The 25335-nt window shown below is 45.7% G+C and overlaps 1 protein-coding gene across 3 annotated transcripts; it reads right to left on the bottom strand.

Annotated features, from left to right (window-relative positions):
* Window positions 1–1540: 1540 nt before the first annotated feature.
* KDM5A (lysine demethylase 5A) lies at window positions 1541–25184 on the bottom strand. 3 transcript variants are annotated; one of them, XM_053465259.1, is made up of 28 exons: window positions 24292–25184; window positions 18221–18298; window positions 17704–17826; window positions 17047–17217; window positions 15914–16045; window positions 15419–15524; window positions 14686–14774; window positions 13720–13878; window positions 13195–13314; window positions 12440–12598; window positions 11613–11794; window positions 11164–11326; window positions 10423–10542; window positions 9697–9891; window positions 9198–9379; window positions 8676–8800; window positions 8371–8521; window positions 8050–8167; window positions 7502–7857; window positions 7198–7336; window positions 6861–7040; window positions 6451–6603; window positions 5722–6273; window positions 4374–4517; window positions 4025–4184; window positions 3354–3574; window positions 2606–3013; window positions 1541–1956 (listed from the first exon to the last, which is right to left on the bottom strand). In XM_053465259.1, exons 1-28 carry the CDS (start codon window positions 24436–24438, stop codon window positions 1735–1737), a joined length of 5055 nt encoding a protein of 1684 aa, XP_053321234.1. In that variant the 5' UTR covers window positions 24439–25184; the 3' UTR covers window positions 1541–1734. The 3 variants fall into 3 exon arrangements, with proteins under 3 accessions (XP_053321234.1, XP_053321235.1, XP_053321236.1); XM_053465260.1 differs by having other exon boundaries at window positions 3354–3568; XM_053465261.1 differs by lacking the exon at window positions 15914–16045.
* Window positions 25185–25335: the final 151 nt, after the last annotated feature.

The following is a 25335-nucleotide window of genomic DNA, read 5'->3' as shown; positions in this document are numbered from 1 at the left end:
TGTTACGTTTGTCGTTAACGTTGGGTCAGCCTGAGCGGTAAAGCAGCGCGAAGGGGCTTTGTAAAAACTAATAAAAAAATCACTTACCTTTAAGAGAAGCTGCAGCGCACAGCTCCATGATCCAGTCTTCACGCCAGGTAAACCTGACTAACTTGTGTCATTTTTTTTTAAAGGTTTGATTACACAACACACAAAGGTTTTCTTTAGTTTCTATGGCGACGACCTATCAGTGTCAACTTCTGCGTCACACAACATGGCAAAAATAAGGGAAAAAATGATTAATTGTAAGCCGGGCCCCCCTCAGCCGTTGTCTCTGTGAGTCAAATTGTACTACTTGTTATGTCCTGTCCACCCATTGTACAGCGCTACGGAATATGATGGCGCTATATAAAACAATAATAATAAAAATAATTACTGGGAAGCATTCAACAGCAATAATGTTTCTAACACAATATATTTAAGAACAAAAAACATGGGTTTTGGTTCAACAAACCAGGAAGTAAAAAAGGTCGTTTCAAGTGTGAATTCAAATGTTTTTTTTGTTGTTGTGGATAACTTTATTAGGAAAGACAATGTCTAGAGTTGCTAAGCCCCTCCTTTTTCTGTTCCTAGGCACCACTTCCTGTCTAACAGGTTAGCATGTGGGTGGAGCCACGGAGCGCTGCTAGGTTCACTGAACCCAATGGCGTCTTTAATCAGGTGTTATTGTCGTTGGGACAAAAACAAAAATATATATTTTTACCAATAAATGTTCTGAATGCTTAGGGATCTTTACTTTAGATGGCTCCCTTAACGGGTTATTTCGGAACAAAAGGCTGATCGTTAAATCACGCCCGTTAACCGGATAAGAGATCCTGGCGTTTATAACACAAAACCGGAGCAAAAACATTGGAAGATTGACATTAGAAAACATGGTACCAATAGACAAACAAACAAGGGAGAAAATGGGAGAAAAAAAATCTATTTATACAACAGTCAGTAGTCACAGGAAGAAGAAATAAAAAGGAGTCTTTCTTCTCAGGAGTTCCTGAACCGAAGTCCCACGCCACTCACTCCTTTTTTTGTTTGCTGTGAATCCAGATCCAGTATTTCTGTGTCCCTCGATCTTGGTCCTGACGAAGAAACAACGGCCGCATCTCAGAAAGGTGGGGGGGTCTCCTTTCCTACGTGCTAGGGAGCGCCCAGGGTGCTTTTCCTTCCGGTGGCTTCCGCTATCGCTGGTTCAAGCATACAAAGTGGTCCATCGGGAGGGAATACTCGGGGCGGTCTGCTCTGAAACGTGGCACCCCACCGGGGAGCTTAAAAATATCAACTAAAACCTGAGCGATGGACACTCCTCTTGAACGAGAGACTCGAGAGTTGCTGCAGCATTCCAGGTATGGGTTCCAACTGGGTCGGGACGCACCGTGCACTCGGCAGGGGGGTGATCAGGAAATATGGGAGACGATAAAGAATAAATTCCAAGTTGTCGTCATAGAAAAAGAGGAGGAGACGGATGTAAAGGTTCTCCGCTGCGGAGGGTAAAGCATCGTATTCCAAGGACGCTTCCTTTTAGTGTCAGAGGAGTCTCCAAAACCACCACCAATCCACGAGGGAACGCACAGTGCAGAGAGGTTCTACCTAAAACAAACACAACCCGGTGGTAGAGAAGGAGGCGAGGGGTGGTAGTTTAAAGGGTGGGAAAACCAAACATCCAGTCTGCGGTGTTGGATGGGGGGGGAGGGAACGGCTTTGCTAGCTGATTTCCTGCTTCACCTCGATGGGAGGCAGGGGAAAAACTGGAGAGAAAGTCAACGTGGATGGACACGGAGGGCACGGCGAACACGGACCCTGTACTCTTTTCCTGCTACAGTTCGTGCAGATGTAGTCCTCGTTCTCGGCCATTTCGGAGGAGACGCCGACGCAGACCTGGTGGAACCACTCGTCGCAGCCACCGTCGCACTGCACCCAGTCAACCTGAGGAAGGCGGAAAAAGAAGCGGTCGGTGACCAAAGCCAATATCATTCTAGAAACATTTGTCTACTTATATACACACTAATGCGTCCTTTTTGTTTGCTGGACGGGATACGATCACATGGGCTTTGATAATGGTTAAGCCTGAACCTACAACCAGTTCTACTCTGCTCAATAAAAAAAAAGAGGATTATTGTGTAAAGGTTGGAAATCCTATAATATGCAGATTTTCTTCTCACGAGACGGCTTGTTACAGAAAGGGAAAGATTTACTTCGTTTTGCTTGACTTAACCCCGTTTGGTGTTTGGGCCTAAGCACCAAAGGTGAATGGCTTCGGAGGACCGCTGTGTACAACGTGGGTTGGAAATCTCTTATATGGGATATGGGCATAATAATAATAATAATATTAATAATGATAATAGAAAATAAAATAAATAAAATATTATAATATAATTGGAAAATAATATTATTTTATATATATTTTAAAATTATATATTATTAAACAAACGCACAGTGAATAAGGGGTTAAGTTAAAGGGGTTAATTTGCTGGGAAACGTGCACGCTGATATAAAGCGCAAATATCGCCAATCCAGAGTCGCCTACATAGGTTTGTGAATAGGGATCTGTAAAGGAATCTTTCCCGTCACTCACTTTGTCCTTGCAAGGCCGCTGACAATTCTGCGCGGCGCACACGGCGTTCTCGTCATCCGAATCTTCGGCCCCCGACCAATCGTATTTGGAAGGGATGTCGAGGATCTTCTTCTCTCTCTTCTCCGTGATCTCTTTGCTCATTTCGATCTTGGCTGCCGCGGCCTTCTCCTTTTTCCTCTTGCGCTCCTCCTCCTTGGCCAGCCGCTTGGCCAGCTTGCTCAGCTCCTTGGCCTTCTCGTGCCCCAGCTTCAGCTTCTTCTTTTTGGTCTTGTCCATTTTCTTCATCTCCTTGGATCTCTGCTTGCCCTCACCCAGCATATGCTCCGCTCGCTCCAGCTTCCGCTTGCGCTTTTTCTCGGAAGAATCGCGGCTTTTCAGCTTTGGCGGTTTTTCGTCGAGACTGTCGTCCTGTGGAAAATACGACACTTTAGGAGGTGACCAACTGAGACGCAAGGTCAAAAGCTAACTGCGATGAGGGGTTAATGAGGCCACAACTCATATCACCATACCAAAGGTGACTTTATGACACGGCTTATTAGCATGTTACAGATACTTCATACATAGAATGAAATGTAGATACTACATATGTCATATTATCCATGTCAGGTCAGGTATGGTCACCAACTTTTGCACTCTTTGCAGAATTGGAGTTGTGCAATATTGTATACGGTCACCTATAGAAGTCTATTGTGTGCATTTTGGGGAGACTCGCACTCAAAAGATATTCTCAAGTAATGCCCCTTTATACCTCCATGACATGCAGGAACCTTTCCTCCGAGGGTAGGTGGGTGGCCTGCAGGATTCTCCAGATGTGTTGCGTCTCATCAAGTGACACTTCCAAAAGGTCTCCCAACATCATAAGCTCCTCCAGCTGGCACTTAGCCGCGGTGGACAGCTCCAAAACAGGAGGTTCCAAGCTGCGAGGCACCAGAGGTGTTTTGCGGGGCTGCTTTCGGGGGGTTCCTGAAGCTTTGCGAAAAATTACAAAAGTGATCAGTTTATCCCACCGAGCCCAAGGAGAGAGGGTTAAATGGACAGCGAAAGTCATGAGAAGGAATTTAGAGAAGTCTAAACTGAACATAAGACCAGCCCAAGGACCACATATGGTTTGAGGTCTCACTGCAGGTACAACAAACGGTCTCATATTCTGCCAATTCTATGTTCTAATATGGAATTGAAATGCCCTTGAAGTAGACAGTCTGGTCATATTTCTGGATAACCTTCAGAAGTTACCAAGTGTTTATGGTGGGAACATATACTCTCAAACCCCATTTTGGTGCTAGATAAACATGTAGACCTTCAAGATGCTCTTGGTCCCCCAGCAGAGTTGTAGAATTCGTTTTAAGTCCTATAATAGGGGAAAGGGGTTTACATCTCATCCTAAGCTGTCCTTCTAGGCTCCCCCCAACAAAGCCTCACCTTGTACACAGCTTTTGGAAGCCGACGAATACGCATGTTCAGCGCAGAACGCGGACGTCGTCCACATGTGGCTCACCACTTCTTCCGACTTGATAGGGATCTCTTCGTCACAAAATAGGTTCGGTTCAAGGCTGCTCGAAGACTTAACGCTCCCGCTGTCCTGGAAATGAAAAAATGGAATACTCAAGTGAGCAAAGGGTCTTCTTCACCATGGAGTTTAAAGTCCTTGGATCAACTAGTTGAGCAATACAATTTTTTAGTCCACATTACATTTGCATTACATTAGGACCCAATGCAATGGAAGGGACAATATGCGAACGGTTAAACATTTAGAACGCTGGGTAGTCACCTTTATATCATAGCCGTATGTTTCTCGAATATCCTCGTCTGAATCCGTCTCCTCGTCGTCATAATCCAAAGGCATCTGCGGAGATGGAGCCAAGCTTGACATGCCTCGGCTAAAGGAGCTTTGCTGGAAGATGGGGAGGTGACCCTGAAAAAAACCAAAGCTAGCATCAGAACCGTGCAGACAACCAGAGAAAAAAGGCGTCATTTCTGACGGCTCTTCACACATCACAGCAACCGCCTCGGATGTTCAATGCTGCGGCCCTCGTGGCTTTTGCTCTGATAATCCTGCCTTCCCACTACGTGGTTTAAAAACGTCAAGACGGCTCGGGAAGCGGCACCTCTCGGGCAGAAGAGAAAATACACCGGGAAGTACTCAATGTCAGGGTCTCGGTGGCGGATCAACCTCGGTTGGCACAGTGGTGGCCCAGAGATCTTCCTAATAACCCCAGTTTGCCTTAACGGTCATCAAGCTTGAGTGCCGAATATAGTTCTCCTTATTTAAGTCAACAAGACCAAGTTACGCCGGCAAAAAACTACTTGAAAACTACTTTTCTGGCTTTGCCTACCAGGGCTTTAAAGTTGTCCAGAATGCCTTGATGGAGAAAGCTGCAGCAGCACAGAAGAGGTTTTAGCTGCCAACCAACAGAATTCAGAGCCGTCGAGAAAGATATGGAAGCCATATATCTACTGATTATTAAGTATGCACCGCTGAAAAGCAATCTCTACCGTGTGATGAAAACTAATGGGACTCGTCTCTTATTAAGAAATCAAATACTGTTGACCGGCTGGAAAGTCTAAGGAAATCTGCCCCCAAAAAACAGAAATGCAATTAATAAAAACACTAAAGAGTTTGAACCCCGCGACGTTTTGCCTTCTGAGAAGGACATAAAAGGAAACGTCTGGAGACTGGAGAATCTTATCAAAATGTTTTTCTCTGCCTCCGGCTGAGATTGCGACAGTCAGCCCAGAGAGCGGTCTCTTCCCTTCCCTCGGGCAGGACAGGTGCGATTCACTGCAAACCGGAGAAACTCACTGATTTCAGCACAAAATCGAGAACATTTTGCACATAAAGCCACGAACCCCCAATGCTTTGAAACCCTGGCCTGATTACCAGGCTTCCGTACCGTTGGCAGGCGAGGGTCTTAAAGCTATATCTAGTCCGGCAAATAGATTCACGAGAAACAATAATAATTAATTGTTTCATCAGAAATCAAAATTTTTTTTGCCCGCTATGAAAAAAAGACACGTTTTACACATGGGTGCTGTGAGGACACATACTGTACCCCAGTTCTATAACAGACCGGCAACTGAGTGAATGTTCAGATCAGACATCTGATGCGTAAACCCACCTGCAAGTCCGGGTTTGCCGCTGCTTTCTGCAGCTCTGCGTTGATGATCTTCTCCGTCTTCTCTCGAGCAGCCTGCTCCACCATGCGCTGGCTCAGTACAGACAGCTTTGCCAGGGCACAAGACAGTTCGTTGGTGGCCAGAGCCTGACGCGCTCTGTCCTGCCAGCTCATGGCCCGTTCCGTCAAACACTGGAGAGCCTCTCCCTCCGGCAGCCGCACCGGCAGCTTCTGTAGGGATACCAGGAGCGACAGGATGGTTTCCAGGCGAGGCCGGCGGGAACGCATGCATTGTGTGCATAGGAATTTGACATCCTTCGACTGCCAGCTGGAGCCCTTCTTCTGGGTGCTGGTTTTAGGCAGGGGGACGCACGTGCTGTGAAACCAGTCTTTGCACAGTTCGCACTGCAGCATGAAGCCGCTGGCCGCCTTGCGGCACACGCAGAATCGCACCTCCTCTATGCGCTCCACCATGGTCATCTTCGCCAGGTTAGCTGCTCGCAACGAACGCATGGAATCCACTTCTTTGTGCTCAAGGTCCTTGAATAATGCAACCTGCACAAACAAAAAGTTTCAGAAAAAGTCCTGTTATTCACACCAAAATACCCAAATATTCAGATTAAACATATTAAATAATCTCTTGATTGTCCTGACCGCCGTTCTATTCCTAGACGCCCACAGCCTGGTGCAACCATCTCAAAGACCACCGTTAGGGCCAACACAATCTCTTACCACTGAAGCCGTGTCTCTCGGCTCCTCCATCGACTCTTCAAATTCGCTCATAGAATCCAAATCCAAATCCCTCTCCTCCATTAGCTCCTTGGCTTTCCTCTTTTTGTTCCGACTGCTCCCGTACACGCCAATATCCGTCCGTGGACTCAACACCTAAAGCACAGTGTGTTATTAAGACATCTGCCTAGCCTAGGAGGACTACATCACATCATAATCTGGATTTACAGAAACAAAAGGGTAAGGAGGGACCTGCTCTACAGAGTCTACGATCTAGAAGCATTCATGGATTTCTCCAACCACAACTGGATATTTTTAAAGCCAACTAGAAGCGGTTCAGTTCCAAGAAGTGGAAGAAATAGTTATTATTCTACATCATAGCATGCATGCACAAAGGGGGCAAGCGCTGTCACCTGTAGCAGAGTGTAGCTGGAGTTCTTCTTCAGGAAAGTCCTAGCCGTACGTTCCCTCCAAGCTCGAGCGGCCGCTACCTGAGACTCCAGCTGCGGGAGAGCGTCCAGGCGGACAGGGATGGGTCTGCCTTTCCCAAGCAAGCTCTCCAGCTGTTCCAGATAGGCGTACTGGTTCCCGCTCTGAGAAGAAACATTTAACACCGACTGTCAGCGTATAGTGACAGCATGGATCAGAACCATAACAATTAAGCGAACACGCACCTTCCTTACCACCGATTCATTCTATGGCTCTGTAATTTAATCTTTCAATGAGATTATATAATGCTATTGCTTTTACCTGGATGGTCTCTACTTTGAAAGTCCAATCCTTGGCTTTTTGAAGCGCCTCCTTCAGAGCGAACACATTCGGAAGGTACGCCTGGATGTTCTTGGCCTCCATTAAGATGCTTTCGAGGCTGGACATGCTGTGCTGCGGCCTGAAGGAGAAACCATTGCAAGCTATTGAGCACAACAAGTAAATAACAAGTAAAAGGCGTTCATTCGGCGTACAGAAACGTTCAATTGCTTAGAGGATTCTTTAGATCCTTAAGTGGTGGCCGCAATAGTTTTTCATCTTGATTAAGCTCATGGTGGAACCTCACCTGGCCTGCAGACATATTTTTGCTTTTTCCTCCCATCTCTCAGAGACGGTGAGCAGCTCCTGGAGCTCCGCCATGGCTTTCTCCACAGCATGATGAGGAGCCAGACCAACGCCAGAGTCAATCAGCTTCTTCATGACCTCCAAGGTGACTTTATGAGGCTCAGCCAGCGTCTGACGTACTTCGTCCAGCCACCGCGCCTGCTGCAGCTCCTGCTTCAACCGTGGCAATTCTGGGAGCTCCACGTACAAGCCGGAGCCGAGGTCTATCAAGGCTTGTAACTTGGTGGAGTCTGGGATCTCATCGCTCATGGCTTCCTGAGCACGTTCGTGAAATTCCTCCACGTCATCCAGCAGATTCTGCATAAGAAGCCACAGAAATAAAATCATGACGAATAGTCCAAATCACCGATTTCCCCCATACCTTACCCTTCCATACCTAAAATCGCACTAGTTAACATTTTTGAGCTATAACAAAGCAATGGCATGGTTTAAGACCCTCTTGAAGTTAGAATCCAATCAAGGATGAGGAGTCGAGGAAAAGATACCCACCTTAACCTGCCGGGCTTGAGTAACAATGCAGGGTAAGCTGAACAGCTGATGCACGAAGGCTTTTAGTTCCTCCATGGTGAGTTTGGTGCGAGTCTTGCCACATTCTTGGCTGAGCTTGCTGCAAAACAGGACAGGCATTATCATAAGAAACAGGTACAGTAAGACCCCCTTTAGAGGCATGGAGAGTTTGCCACATGAGGCTTAACCCACCGGTCCACTATTATCTTACTGGGTGGGGGGGGTGCTTCGCGGACAGGTCTTAAGCAGAACTTATACAGAACAGACTATAAACAGTATTTGAAACCAAATTAAAAGTCTTACTTGTGCTTCTGTTTCTTGTTGAGTAGCAGCTGAGCGACCGATGCGCATGTATCCGCCTCTTTAACAGCATCTCGAAGCCGGCGGTATAATTCATTCTCCGGGAACTTACGATCTTCTGCGTCCTCTAGCATAACTTTCAGCTCGATGATATCTGTCAAGAATAATTAATGTTACCCGGGGGCAAATGGGTATTCTTCCTATCCTTTCAATGCTAGATCGGTCACAATTTTAAGTTGCAAACATGTCATTTTTGTCACAAAACTTTTTTTTTTTTTTCAAGACAAGGAAAAAGTATGTTTTCACACCTTTTTTATGATTGAGGCTGGCGGTCAGCGCTTCGGTGACCCGGCTGACCCATATGTCGTATGATTGTGCCCGTAATTTGACTCCATGAAGGAGCGCGGGAAGGTCCTCCAATGAGTAACGGTACCTGCAGAATAGAGACGTAAGCAAATAAAATGGAAAGTGAAAATATAGAATAAAATAAAGTGAAAATATAGATTATATTTATTTTTTTTTCAACCCAAAAATTCAAAAGCTCTAAGTTTTTCAAGAGATGTTATTGGCAGCAAGTGGAGCTTATTTTAGTTTATTTAGATGCTATGTACGTAAGCTTCCAAGAGTCGACATCTTGGCCCATACCCCTATGGTACATCTAAAAATGGTCAGTCCTCTTCGAAGCGCATGTCTGACTTTTCCTCCTCATTTAAAAGTCACAAGGAAGGTTCTACATGCACACCAAATTATGAAACGATCCACAGGACGATAACCTCTCATTTACCAAGACAGGTAAGCTTGTGGTGTGTTTGTGTGTGGTCTTAGCTCACCTGAGACATTTATTTTGCATGGGGCAGGAGCAGAGGTCCTCTGGATGGTATAAACACACAAGGCGGTCAGCGCTGCAGGAACAAGTAAGGGCCGAGAGGAAGCAGGTGGTGCGGCACGAAGAACATTGCCTCTCGTCATCAGGAACCAATTCAAATGCCTCTTCTTCGGACTGGTGGACACCCTGGGCGAGACAACACATTCAAATGACATCTAATTCTCTGTCAAAGAACTATACAACTAAAAGAGTCTCCTAGAACCGCTACAAAGAGAATTTAAACCGGGTTATTTTTACTCCAGGAGCTACACAAAAGCAAACACCAACCGCAAGAGTAAAAACAACATTGAGACACTAAATTAGTATGATTCAGGGGCTTCATTTTAAGCCTAAGGATCCTCAACCTCTCAATCGAAGCGCCGGGTATCGTAGGCTCTGAAAGATAATGGTTGACAACCATGTTTAAACCAGCAGAACAAGTCAGCAAAGAGAGATCTCCTTACCAGTTGTTTAACAGCCTCCCGCATTTGAGCCTCCTCCTCGATCATGATAGTCATCTCTTTGCACACCGCATCGGCCAGTCCAACATCCAGGCACTCGGGATCGGTTGCCATCTTGAAGATAAGCTCCTCGTGGGAGAAGACGCAGTGCCGCTTAAGTCTGCGGTAATGGCTCACACACTGACGTCCAAGGGGCAGCTGCAAGGAGGAAAAGCAGAGACAATTTAATTAAAAAGGTTCTTGCCTTTGTTCCGTAACAAACATTTATTCTGTTGGCAAGATAATCAAACTATGTGAATGAGAAAATCAAACTATGTGAATGAGAAAATCAAACTATGTGAATGAGAAAATCAAACTATGTGAATGAGAATATCAAACTATGTGAATGAGAAAATCAAACTATGTGAATGAGAAAATCAAACTATGTGAATGAGAAAATCAAACTATGTGAATGAGAAAATCAAACTATGTGAATGAGAAAATCAAAAGTGTAAAAATACCCTAAAAAGTCCTGACCTCTAATTTGCCAATAACCGGAATGTTGCACCCACACATTAAGTTTATGAAAACAAAAGTAAAAATAACATAGCATCTTAAAAAAAAACAAAACAAAAAAAAACTATGCAGAAATCAGATGAGTGAGCGTAATATTTGTTTCCAACGGTTGCAAACACCGATGCGGCAGCCCGACGAAGCAGGAAATTGTGGCGCTTGGAGGAAGGATCGTACCCAGTCTGCAGTGCAGAAATTCACAGCCTCCGCAAAGTTGTAACCCTGATTGAAGCCGGAGTGGTACGCACGAGGGAACGTAACCACAAACTCTCCCGCGCACTGATTGGTCCTGTACACCTGCAAACGGTAACAGAAATCAGACGTCACTTCTCCCTGCCACACAAGATCGAGCGCATTACACACATACAGTGTGAGGTCAACAACACGTGCAACAGTAAGTGAAGGCAGAAAAGTTAAAAATGTTTATTTTTTTTATTTTAAGTACTCGGATTCCCTCTACCCTCCCTTTATCTCTACACAGCCCTGCTGTCGGAGGATTCTAGCTCCCATCATCCAGAAATGAAACGGAAGCATGAATAAGTTCCACATATTTCCAACTGAATGGGTTAATTTACTAAAAGTGGTTAAAGGGAACTGCTTGGGAGGGGTGTCAAATCAAAATTGTTTCATCTATATGTTACGTTAATGACATAGGAGTCAAAAAGCTTGCTTTGCTGATCCAGATTAAAAAATAAAGGGGGTGTATAACGGACTCTTTAAATGCCGTATATGACTCTAGAACAACTATGCATACACATGGTAGTCAAATAGTTGATAGTGAGATCCCCATAAAGCTAAATGATTTTGAATGGTCTGCAAACACTTTGTACGTTTTCCCCCAACACTAAAATAATGATTCTAAGCAAAGAAGACAGACTAAGTCAGCGTTCCAAACAGAGGTAAGTAGGGCTCACTCACAGGAACGCCATGATCCATTAGAATGTTGGGGTTCATGATGGTCACGAGTTGGTGCAAGAGGTCTGGCTGGTTCTCAAACAGCTCCGGAGCCAGCTTTCTCATCACGTCCTCCAGATGTTCAGCAGCAAAGGACGGGACACCATACCACGTCTTAGGCTCTCCCCTGGTAGGAATAAGTGAAGTCAAGGGTAAGAGTGAATGCTCTGGGTCATTCAAACAGCAAGAGGACAGTTAAAAAGAACCCAAAGCATGTGTACGTTATTCGCCCCAGAAGAAGAGTTCAAAACGCTGGCCATGTAACCAATAAACATTTGTACATGGGATTTTCTTGACAAACCCTCATGTTTACATTGATATAGTGGGTCTATAAGGTACGTTACCATACTTGAAAATATTTGCCAGAAAGGGAAGAGTGAAAAAAAAGGCTCCTTCCCAGACAGACATCATACCAGTGCAGGTAGTTGATGGAGTAGCTCCAGTGGTCTTCAATGTGCCAGCAGAAGGAGGAGAAGCACATGCCCACGTACAGCCAGGGGACCTTCATACCAGAGATGTCCACGTTGATGTGAGCGAGTACAGATTGCTCTAGCACTGGCATGTTATTGAGGTTCCAGCCACACTGAGCGTATTCCTTTAACAGACAGTAACTTCGTTATTATCTAGAACCACCATAGCCGCGTATAGAATTACATCACTCTATACACTGATGAAGCTGGAGACAAATTGAATTACTCGTTCAAGACATGCTTTTTTAAATATTATGTACAGATTATAAAATGATTCTAGTTTTCCCATTCTGGCTGCTTGCTTTGTCCTCTTAGATGAATCTACTAGATAAACACAGTAACCCCTATCACGCTACCTGGTGGTAAACAATAGAACAGCTCGGTCATTGTCCCCGAGACCGGTTCAATGGATCTCCTGTACCGTAGTAGACGCGTGAGGATGATACCCACCGGCAGCCAGCTGGAGTGAGATTTCCAGGGGGGTGTAATTAGGCTGACAGCACGCATGCACAGAAAGTGCTCCTATTTCAATGGGAGCACTTTTGTGCCGCCGTCAGACCAAAACGACTGTAATCAGCTGAGCACAGAGAGCGTTGTGCTGCAGCTCTGGAGCTTCATCATCCGCTAAAATGCGTCATTTTTTTTTTCTTCTTGCAGGTTAAGAATGTGTATTGATGTACATTCAAAGTGCATTAATACGTATTCTTGGTTGGCGAGGTGGCCTGGAACAATAAACCGCCATACTCGGTCATCAAGCCTCTTGCCCTCACCTCTTCATCCGTTATCAGCTTTCTCCGGCCATCGAGCACCGGAAACCCGCTGCCAAAGTCCCGGGAAGAGATGTCCGCGCCGTACTCCACGATCACGTCTTCCTCTATCGTGCTCACCAAACGCCAGAATTCCTTCTCCACCAGCTCAGTGGGTACCATCTGCGGAACACAGGGTATAGCCATCAGCGCTCTATACCGAAACACGCCATGGGTGCCCAAGAGCAAAAAGTCTACCGAACCCGGCACGCATGTCTGATACGTAAACGTTATTTAAAACAGGAAGCTATTAACTAAATTAACTCATTTCTGATTGGTGCGTATCTAAAAAATGAAATCAGGGGCCGCTCCGCTAAACCCAGCGATTAAAAAGTTGTCTTGGAAACACAGACCAAAGCTGGAAATGTGTATGAAGCCTTTGGCACTCACACGGTTAAAGCAGCAGGAACTCAAAATAGCATTTACACAAATATGCCATTTATCTACCCAAGGAAAGGATTCTGCCTCCGGGGGATGCTAAATATGCAAATGCTATGCTTACACGGGGATGTTAACTATCGAGAACAAGTCTTTCCTGTGTTGGTACCTTGAAAACGACAAGGATCAGCTTTTTATAATAATATAATACATTTTTAAAATAATAAAATATAGGTGCAATACCCCCAAGGTCATGATTGTGTGGAGGTTCACCAAAGCTGCAAGGGTGTATTCACTAAAGCATTAAGCAGATAGGCCGGGGGGGGGTCCAGAAGACTCACGTGTACAGGCATATTGAAGTAGTCAGACTTAAAGTGGTCGGCCATCTCTCCAAAGCCCTGCAGAGTATATTCCCTCACCGCCTGCTCAAATCCGAAAGCTTCCCGGGGCTTCCGGCATTCCTTTAGGGACAAGAACCAAGAGCTGGCTTAGGCACACGCCGTAAGAGCATTACTTAATTATCACACAAAGAAGTCTCTTAAGACCTCAGAGACCCCATCGCACATCCGAAGACGAGATCATGAAAGCTTACCTTATTCTTAATCCGATCCGCTACCAGGAACCATTCATTTATTTGTACCATATTAATTTATAATACGGATTAATATTATTCCGGATCCAGTAGACCCATATCCCAGTTTTGTACTAAATGATTACAATAACAGATCACGGGGTAATCAGTGAGCGAGATCAATATATTATTTATATTATATATATATAACAAGATGTATAATGTCCTAGTGTCGCAATGCTGCAAATGTCACATTTACAACCCATGGTTCTGGACAGTAGTTAGAAGCAGTTACCTCTGCCACACATTTGGGGCATCTCCAGTCTCCCTTGGGCACCTCGGGCAGAGGTGGTATTAGGCAGAACGTGTGGTAGCTGTCGTCGCAACCGTCACAAAGCAGCAGCTTGTCTTCGCTGTCCCCGCGGCCGCAGAACAGACAGATGTATAGGTCAACCTGGCGGGATAGCAATGCAGGAATTAGCCATTGCAGGCTTGAGCTAAACGATCGCTACGGTGCAGCGATTAAAGGGAACAAACGGAATCAAGGATTTCGAGGACTTAATTCAGTATGTGAAGACATTAAACGCTCGGGGTGCTTCCACATCTGGGTAAGTATGAGCGAGTTACATTTATGTACAGAAACACAGAATTTGATGGCAGGAATGTACCACTCGACCCATAAAGTCCTGCTGTAAAGACTCAAACCTTAAACAAGCATTGATCTCGTCTTAGATTCAGGAGCCGTATGTCTATCCCACGCATGTTTAAATCCCCTCGCTGTATTACCCTCTACCACTTCTGTTCCATTCATCTACCACCTTCCTCCATAGCACCAGATCACATGCCGCCAAGTTTTATTTATGCGCTACAAAAGTTAGTTAGCAGCACTTTATGCCAATACTGTATTAATAAGCCAAAATCATTTCTCGGCTCGATATAAATATGCAATTGTCTTTTTGAAATTTGGATTCATAGACAATCTCAGACACGCTCATCAGATTAAAGTGACATCGGCTCGCTGGGAATCGTGACGTTTGAAGACCTTTACAGCCCGAGTAAAAGCAAAATTGAGGATTCTACATTTGGAAGTTATTCTGCTTTTTGGAAAGCTGTATAGGGAATACTACAAAACATACAATATTTTAGATCAATGCCAGCACGACTGGGCAGCCGTTTGGAAACATCCATTTAGAAGCCATCAGAGAAAACGGATGGAAGCGCCAGCCTCTTTCTACGTCTCACACGGGTCCGGCAAACTTACAAAGTTGACGGATAGGGCTCCTTTTCGCTGTCGCATTTGCATCCCGAAAGCTTCCAATTTAGAATTTTTCCGCTTTTTGTAGACTTCATCTGGGGGGGGAAAAAAAACCCAGAAAATAGCAGTTAAGTCCCCAGTGATTTCAACTGATCACAAGCTGTGTCGGTCGGCGACATAAACCTGGCTTTATCTCATTTTGTTCCAATAAACTCCCTTTATCTGCAGACCTGGAGGCGGCCATTGCTGTCAGCCATTGCTGTGGCTCAGACACCACACTGAGCTGATGCTTTATGGCGATGCTAACGAAGTCCTGTTCCATCATAGATTTATTTAATAAGAGTGTCTGCCTAGGTGAATAGGACTGAGCCATTCCATTGTTTACCAGATGGAAACACAAGGGATTGGGGTGCCTTTCTAGCAGATTGGGCTAAGGTAACACAGCTAGAACACAAATAATGAATGTGTAGCCGTTTGAAAATACTTTACTATGGAAGAACTAGAATTGGTCATAAAAAACATGTAATAAGGTCTCCTTTAAAAGGCTCCGTTGGATGCCAGGATAGGAGGAGCGCAGGGGGCTCTGCGGTTGATGTCGAACATGAAGAGCGCAAGCTTTCTCCCGCATGGCCGTTTACTGATTAACCGCAGAAACCATTCCCCTTTAAAACAAATTAAAGAGGAACCTCGTGCTACCACCTTCCTAAAAGAGGAACTCTCGTCCGCAACGTGTTCTCACCTCCTTTGTCTTTAACATTGTTTTCTACTCCAATCACCCTCGGCGCCGATCCAAAAACGCGCATTTTCTTGGCCTCCGGCGGTTTGCCGATCTCGAGGGGTTCCGTCTAAAAGACAAACAGAGCGTGACTACGACGGACATGAGGTCCTTCCGTACGATGACTTTAAGGTGATCCCAGTAGACAGGGACAGGGGTATTAAACTCCAATCCTCTAGGGCTGGGTGCTTACAAGGCTTTCACTCAAGTCGACTTTAGAAACAAAACCTTAAATGTATTATAATTATTCTGATTAGTTTCATCTAAAATTCTGGACCATATTACACCCCTGGAGGATTGGGTTTGACACCCCCCGAATCGGCAGACAGCACCCGGAGCGATACGACTCCGAGTGCTTTCTTATACATAAATCACACACACGATCACAATATCTAGAAACCTGCAGGCAGGGTGCGCACTATCGGGGGGCTTAGGAGGCTAATGTGAAATTACAGGCACCTCAGACTTAATGCGTGCAGATCGCTTTAATGGGACGCTTGTCTTCAGCCTCTCGGCAGATCCTCTGTGATCTTCGCTCGGCTCTGTCACTTCCACCTTCTCCTCCGCTTTTAAACTTGGCTTCTGAATGCCCTGGGAGGAAGGGCAGTTAAAGAGCAACAACATTATAATGTTATCTCGCGGGGCCCCTAAGCGCCCTGGTCTAGAGCAACCGCGATACGTGGCGGGACGAACCGAGGAGACAACGTAACAAGAGCACAGGTCTCTTGGACGACGGTCCATGAAGCTGAAGTGTGTCCATCAAACCAGATCTACTGGGAGGGGGTGTCCAACCTGTGGCCGTCCAGCTGCTGCAGGACTACATCTCCCATAATGCTCTTTCAGCTAAGGGGCTGGCTAAGGAGTATGGGAGATGTAGTCCTGCAGCAGCTGGAGGGCCGCAGGTTGGACGCCCCTGCACTACATTGTATTATTTGTCAGCCAGGTCAGGCATCCCATCAAGGATCTCTGCCGACCAGTGAGCCAGCAGCATTAAAACGAGAGAATATGGGTTGCATTCGCGGACTACTTGACTTGCCTCGGTAAACTTTTTTTGATGACCCAAAGGATTGGAACCGCGGGCCGCTATACGCGTACATTACTCATTAAACCCGTCGCCTTCGAGCAGGGATGCTATAGGCTGAACAGCATGCAAGCAGATCATGCCCATAAACCTGTATCACAGGGGTTAAAATCAATGACACGGCATTCACACGGATTTATAACACTCCAGGGCCTTGCAAGGCATAGCGAGAAAAAACATTATATGTTAAAAAAAATAGGGTTTTTTTTTTTTTAAAGATTTGGTTTAAAACTGCTGTATATCTAATCTGATCCTGGTAAGGGAGGACAGATCACTCCAACTTGGATGGCAAAAGGTAAGGTGGATTTACAGGGTTCTTTGCTCATTGTATGGCTTTTAACGATGATGTCATACTTGGAACGTGGCTGTCAAATTTAAACCTACCGATCAAAACGCACAAATATTGGCTAATAATTGGTCTAGAACGAGACATTTTCCAGAAGTTAAGCCAGAACGACGGATGGCCGCCATGTTGATCTACAATGGTTTGGTTACTAGTAATTCTGCTCACCATGAGGCTAACGCCGGACTGGAAGAGCTCATAGGGGTAGAGAATGCGATCGTAGTGCGTCTTCAGCAAGGAACCTGTGCCTTTCCCTGGCATGTACCCCATCCGTGTGGCCACCCTGGACCACTTCTTCTCTTTGCTCACAACTTCAAATCCTCCTTCGCTGGAAACCACCTTTAAAGTACAAATACCACGGTAATTAAAGAGTGCATTCATAACAAACACTGGATTTTTTTTCTTTTTCACCCGTTTTTTTTTCCCTGCGTGCTTTCTAAGTTGCAATACGATAATGAAGAACCAGAGATGTGAAGTAAGGAAGATTTGCTTTATAGAGAGGGAGGTAGGTAAGTGGAACAGCCTCCCAGCAGAAGCGGTAGAGGATAATACAGTAAGGGGATTTAAACATGCATGGGATGGGCATACGGCTCCTGAATCTAAGACGAGACCAACTACTGATTAAGGTTTGAGTCTTTACAGCAGGAAGAACGGGCAGACTAGACGGGGGGCGAACAGGTTGATTATAACCCCCAAATAAAACTACTTTTGGAAACAAACCATCTAATATCCTAAGCCGGAATATTCTTCTACTGTTAGAGGGATCAGAGCAGGTAACTTTGCCTTGCGTAGCACGTTCTTACGCATCGGTAGATGAACACCCACCTTACTCAGGGCGTACACGTCGAGGAGCTTGCGATCCACCACCGGGATCCTGAGCGTGGAACCCTGCAGCTCCCAAAACTTTGCCAGCTGGTCCAAGAAGTCCAGCTTCACCCTGGTCATCGCCTGAAACAACAACAACAACGTCATTACCCTTCGGGTTTGTGTTAAATACCTTGAAATTAGAAACATTTTGGGGGAAAAGACATTAAATAACAGGCACATCAGTAGTTAAAGTCAGAGTGAACCTACAATGTACAGCGAGAGAGAAGAATCAGGAGGCGATGACTATTTGAGGTCTAGATCAGGGGGTGTCCAACCTGCAGCCCCCCCAGCTGCTGCAGCACCACATCTCCCATACTCCTCAGCCAGGTCCTTAGCTGAAAGAGCATTATGGGAGGTGTAGTCCTGCAGCAGCTGGAGGGCCGCAGGTTGGACCCCCCTGTGCTAGACGAAAGTCACCAATATGACAAATTATTGCACTTAACGGCAAGAAAGAGATCCCCAAAGTGGTCTTTACCTCCAGTTCGTTGAGACGCTGGACCCTAGGGGTGAAAGTGAAGTTTTTCACATCGCAGGCGAACGGCGGCTGCCAATCCTGAAGAAGAGAAAAGAAGCGACACAAAAGTTATGATACGGGACAACGGGGGGGGGGGCCTCAAGAGCGACATCCTAAAAAGTCTTAGGACTGGTCCTGTCTGTCTCATCCGGGTACGATGAGCGGCTCGACACCATTCAGTTAGAGGCAACTGGGGGTCTCTACTGGGGTCTACTGCAAATACAGTATATAGTTGTGGAAGATAATAAAGTGCACGGTATGAATACTACGGATGGGAAACGCGTTTTTGGCAGGAGACAAAGAAACGCAAACAGCCCTATTGTGGAGGTGACTGGGCATGATCTGCGAATAAATTATTCATTCATAATACGACGCGGCATCATTGTATTAACCCGAAACGGAGAGAGGGCGTTATACGACGTTATACGGCAGCTGCTTGCTGCGCGCCACTACTCACAGAAACGGACCTTTAAAGAAGTGCGGCCCGCGAAGTCCTGAACGCCTGAGCTGTGTGTTATCTAATATCCAGCGCAATACATACTCCAGCTATGTAATAAAACCGGGGATTTATTCCAGGGGCCAAACAAATAGCCTCCAATGGATGTATAATAGTTTATATATATAATATATATATATATATATATACACACACACACACACACACAACTCTACAGTTAAAAAGTTTGGGGTCACTTTTAAAAGCAAGGACATTTCTAAGAAAAGCCACTAAAATAGCATGAAATGGGTCAGAAATCCAACGCAGACAGGGTTAATGTTGTAAATGACTATTGTAGCTGGAAACGGCTGATTTGTAATGGAATTAGGGCTGCAACTAACGATTATTTTAATAATCGATTAATCGGCCGATTATTTTTTCGATTAATCGATTAATCGGATAAAAAAAAACAATATGCAAATTTTTCGTTTATTTAAAAGAATTTAATGAACTGGATGTTAAAAAACAACTTAAAATTTACATTAACATTCTTATTTTGTTATGATGTAATAAAAAACAATATTTTCAAAGTACAAGAACCCAAACACAATATTTATGAAACAAAATAACCCCAAACATTCTGAAAAGAGGTGGACTATTACTGTTCAAGAAACTTTGCCCCAGCACTTTGCACTTTGCACTTTGCACTTTGCACCCAGCACTTTGCACCCAGCACTTTGCACCCAGCCCTGGCACTTTGCACCCAGCCCTGGCACTTTGCACCCAGCCCTCAGCACTTTGCACCCAGCACTCAGCACTTTGCACCCAGCCCTGGCACTTTGCACCCAGCACTTTGTATCCAGCACTTTGCCCCAGCCCTGGCACTTTGCACCCAGCACTTTGCCCCAGCCCTGGCACTTTGCACCCAGCACTTTGCCCCAGCCCTGGCACTTTGCATCCAGCACTTTGCACCCAGCATTCAGCACTTTGCACCAGCACTTTGCACCCAGCCCTGGCACTTTGCACCCAGCACTTTGTACTCAGCACCCAGCACTTTGCCCCAGCCCTGGCACTTTGCATCCAGCACTTTGCACCCAGCACTTTGCACCAGCACTTTGCACTTTGCACCCTGCACTTTGTACCCAGCACTCAGCACTTTGCGCCCAGCACTTTGCCCCAGCCCTGGCACTTTGCACCCAGCACTTTGCACCCAGCCCTGGCACTTTGCACCCAGCACTGGCACTTTGCACCCAGCACTTTGCACTGTGCCCCTGCACCCAGTCTCCAACTCTGCCCTGCACCCAGCCCTACCCCCACATTCTGCCCTGCCCCCACACTCACACTCTGCCCTGCACCCACTCTGCCCTGCACCCACTCTGCCCTGCACCCACACTCACACCCTGCCCTGCATCCCCACCCCCACTCTGCCCTGCACCCAGTCTCCCACTCTGCTCTGCACCCACACTCACACCCTGCATCCCCACCCCCACTCTGCCCTGCACCCAGTCTCCTGCCCTGCACCCCCCACCCCCACTCTGCCCTGCACCCCCACCCCCACTCTGCCCTGCACCCACACTCACACCCTGCCCTGCATCCCCTGAAACCCCACTCCCACCCCGCCGTGGACCCCCACCCCCGCGAATCGCTCTGTGCGAATGGAGCCACTCGCACAGAGCGAACCGCTCTGTGCGAATGGAGCCACTCGCACAGAGCGAACCGCTCTGTGCGAATGGAGCCACTCGCACAGAGCGAACCGCTCTGTGCGAATGGAGCCACTCGCACAGAGCGAACCGCTCTGTGCGAATGGAGCCACTCGCACAGAGCGAACCGCTCTGTGCGAATGGAGCCACTCGCACAGAGCGAACCGCTCTGTGCGAATGGAGCCACTCGCACAGAGCGAACCGCTCTGTGCGAATGGAGCCACTCGCACAGAGCGAACCGCTCTGTGCGAATGGAGCCACTCGCACAGAGCGAACCGCTCTGTGCGAATGGAGCCACTCGCACAGAGCGAACCGCTCTGTGCGAATGGAGCCACTCGCACAGAGCGAACCGCTCTGTGCGAATGGAGCCACTCGCACAGAGCGAACCGGAACACGTCACATCCGTCACGTAGCTAGAAGAAGGCGGAGACTGCAGAGCGTGTAGCAGAAGCGGGGAACGCTCGCGGAGGTAAGTAAAAGGAGCCGAGTGCTCCAACAACGAATTGATCACTCGATTAATCGATAACGGAAATCGTTATCGATGATTTCCGTTATCGATTATTATCGATTTTATCGATTCGTTGTTTCAGCTCTAAATGGAATCGTATCATAGGCGTACAGAAGCCGTTTATCACTCCCATCACTCCTGTGTTCCAATGGCCCTTTATCACTCCCATCACTCCTGTGTTTCAATGGCCCTTTATCACTCCCATCACTCCTGGCTTCCAATGGCCCTTTATCACTCCCATCACTCCTGTGTTCCAGTGGCCCTTTATCACTCCCATCACTCCTGTGCTCCAATGGCCCTTTATCACTCCCATCACTCCTGTGTTCCAATGGCCCTTTATCACTCCCATCACTCCTGTGCTCCAATGGCACGTTGTATTCGCTGATCCAAGTTTAAGTTTAAAAGGCTGACTGATGGTTAGAAACCCCTTTTGTAATTTATGTTACAGTCAGAAATTTCCTTGTTTCCCATGAAAACAGCTGAGTGCCCCCAAACCATTGAACGGTAGTGAATATATTTATATACTATTTTTTTTTTAACCAAAACTCAATGTTAAACAGGGCTCACAAACATTTGAATTTTATCCTCAGCAAACAAAGCACATCCCTATCTGTATATTGACAAAAAACAAAAGGGAAACCAACTTCCTGCTCAAATCTACTATGTTTACAATGCGGTCTGAAGAAATGGGGGCGGGGTTATGCAAATAACGTCACCCAAAATATTCTGTGTTTCCTCTATGAACTCCTTATGATGATCTTTTTTATTTATATAGCAGCAGCAGCTCACAGGGCGCTTCCTGCAGTCTATACATCGAAACGGTATAGAAAAAGATAAACTTGACAGACAAATACATTATTATTATTCTGGGGGGGAGGGGTTTAACATTTTTTATTTTTATTTAATTGTTTAAGCACCTGTACAATTTCAATACGGGAATATGGGAGGTCAACGTATAGATTAGCAAGATCCATCTACACATATATACATTTACACATACAGATACAGCAGCAGTTATGGCACTTTCATTCAAAGTTCCTGGACAGAATGGTGGGCTTCCGAGGGTCCCGCTCGTGAGCTTACATTGTCAAGGCTTGACGAAGCCCAGGAGCCACATTGCCGCCACTCCTAACATTTTCAGATCGTCTCCTGTTTGTGCCACTTTATGATGATTGGTATGATGATATATCAGGATAGGGGGGTCTTGAAACATTTTTGCTTAATTATTTGGTTTCGATGATGCGTTTTGGTCTTCTTAATTGAACACAATTTTTGTGCACAAAAAGGGTCACCAAAACATTTCTACTCAACTGTATTTCTTATAGATTAAAAGGCAGCACCCTCTTCTAGTTCTGTAGGCGTTATTGCGGGTAAATCTTAATTATATATTGTCCATTTTTCTAGGACTGTTAATTCTAAGTGCCCCCTATAGTAACAGCGCTACAAAAGAGGGATCTAATGAAGAAAGGCATATTTAAAGGGTTAATGCAAGCAAAATGTGCTTTGCTTATATTAGCATGAGATCCTGCTTCTCAGGGTGCATTACACGGAGACTAGCGGGGGAACCGTCGCACACAAGACAAACCCCCAAGTGTAAAATATGATGTTTGTGGGGGGGGGGCTTGAAACCGTGGAATAAGCATTAGAGAATTTCCTCCGCCGGCGGATTTAGGAGAGTACCGGAAAGCGGCTGCTTCGGAGAGATGAGGCCGGTCCCGAGCAAGCGATGTATCTTTAGAAGAAACATTTGGAGCCGACGGACTATCGTTATCGTATTATACGGCGGAATAAAGCAAGCCATGGATGTACCGGACCTTTAAAGAGGCAACTGGATTTAGGCGCTCTACCTATTATAATCTGTACCTAAATAAGCAAAAGTCTATAAAAAAAATAATAATAATTATATATATATATATATATATATATATATATACACACACAAAATAAAAATAAAATGGGTAATGTCAATGGAACAATAAAAAATAGGATATGGGATATGATGGCAGCTACACGCACCCCATTGCATGATTTCAACTTACATGTACATTATATACACACGCATGATGTAAAATAAATAAATAAATTAAAAAAAGCCCCGGAACTCTCTTCACGGTCATTCCTAAAATGCAATAACCGACAATGATACAGAATGATTCTTTCATACAAAATGGATGCTCAGCCAAAGCGGGTCACAAACTCTATAACTCCATCAGCAAATTTCAGTCACTATTACAAGACGTTATACACGTGTAGGTTACGAGGACATATATATATATTATATATATATATATATATATATACACATAGCAAAGTGTCAGAAGCAAAAACTGTCAAGCACATAAACCTTTGTAGATCTGTCATTTTGTACTTTTCTTCTTTTTGTTTAACCACATTTTTGGGGGGTTTCTACGGCAACCACCTCTAACGTTTGTGTCACGTGACAATTAAGTGTTCCTGGGAAAAATTAGGGGAAAGAGGTATTTCTTGGGAAGGGCTTCGCTATTTCGCTGTACTTGTATTTATTGAGTTACAAAAGTTACATTCAGCAGATTAGGTGGAAATGGCCCTCTAATTTCAGTTCTAGGATTAGGAAAATGTGGTAATTTAACAAAAAGTCATTTAATTCTCAGAGGCGTCTCTTGTCAAAATAAATAAATAACCCACGAAGTAGCTGATTTTTTTTTTCCTTGCCTGGAAAATAAAGTCCCATCTTTCCATTATTTTTGTTCTTTTTAATAATAAATTTAAATATTTAAAAAATAATAATTTATATTATTTCCAGGGGTGATGCCATACCACTATTTCCCAAAAACTGCTAATTTTCCAGATTTGTTTTTTTTAAAAATGCTCACTGGTTTGTAGACTATTTCTTAGTCACTGGACTGAAATCCAATTGTTATTCCAGGCAATAAACATTTTTGACCTTATTAAAATCCCCGTCATTCCTAAATACTCCCCAAAAAGTGGTCAGCCTTATAACTGGGCCTTATATATATTCCCAATTTAAAAAAAAAAACTCTATTATCTCATTCGTTGTTCTGTTAATTTTCTAGTTTGGCAAAAAATAAACGAATAAAAAGTACAAAAAATTGCTGAAGATACACCGTAGATTTTTTATTAAATTGGTAAAAAATAAAAGGACAAATATTTGTTTTTTTTTATGTATTTTAGCGTAAGGATGGGGACGGCACGCGATCACCCAGGCGCAGAATACAAACCTATTTGCTGGACAGACGTGATTATTTCGTGGAAGCAGATCCACCCAGCCGCCTCGCCCTTTTAAATGAGATGGTGACACCTTTTTTGCTTAATGCAAATAGGGCGCAAGGTAGGCAAATCCCTGATGCTGCCGGCAGCCTGACGAGCCCCGCGCTGTCGCCGCTCTTACCTTTGGAGGGCGGATTTTGCATATCCCCGATCTTTCGGCGATGGGGCGGATGCGTCCGATAAAGCCCAAGGGGTCAGAGAATTCCTCCCAGGTGGGTTCGAACACCGGGCACTCGGGAGGGGGCACGAATTCACTGTAGGCGGCCATCCCGGGAACTTCAGCGCTTGTCCGATAACTTGGGGTTACATGAACATCCAGAAAAGCGGTCACAGATCCAGATGTCTACTTGACGTGTATCCGACCGCTCGCCATACTGCTAATGACGTATAATTATAGGTTTAGTTCTAACAATCCAGGGAACTGCGGTCTTGAAAGTCCCCAAATTGGACCCCTGGGGGGGAAAAAAGCTCCAAGAGTCCTGGTAATGCGATACCCCAGGTCTCCTGCCAATGGGGTATTAGAGACCGTGTGGCACAGGGGCACCTTAGATCCCCTGGCACCAGGGCACTCCAGGGGCTCAATCAATGGGACATCCCAGGGTTAAGGCCACTGGGGTAGCCCGATCTGCCCCTAAGCCCCAGGTAGACATTCGATGCAGCTACCGGGTGCCGGTTGTACCTCAGGTACTACATGTAGATGTTAAGCAGTGTCCTCCCGGTACCGGTAATCGGGCCGCTTTCCAGTAGCTCCCAGTCCAAGGGACCAAACCCTCTCCTCCGTCCCTGTACCAACTATCTGGGTCGGAGGCTTCAGTTCTTCCGGCCTTTGTCCCTCTCGCCGTGAGCTCCGATTCACCCCTAATCTCCACAGCGCCCCCAAGCGAGTAGTGTCAGACTCCCGGTACGCCGTCTCTCCCAGCCTGTCCCATCGGTCTGCTCCCGGTTCTGACGTTTCCAACGTCCGATTCTTCTGTCACAATCGTAGCGAACACCGGTTTGTTTTGCAACCAGTCCCCAGGCCGGAAGTTGAGGGTCACAACACCGCTGCCGGAAACGGGAAGTGTCATCCTCCGCCTACCTGGGGCGCATGTAGTGCGATGGCGGCGAAGCTCTACATTCCGTCGGAAGAAACCAAGGTTGGAAACGGATTATCCCCTGAATGCTA

Source organism: Spea bombifrons, chromosome 4 (genome assembly GCF_027358695.1).
Source record: "Spea bombifrons isolate aSpeBom1 chromosome 4, aSpeBom1.2.pri, whole genome shotgun sequence".
Classification (NCBI taxonomy): Eukaryota; Metazoa; Chordata; class Amphibia; order Anura; family Pelobatidae; genus Spea; species Spea bombifrons.
The sequence above is the reverse complement of the archived record's forward strand: the minus strand, read 5'-3'. Positions and strand labels throughout refer to the sequence as shown.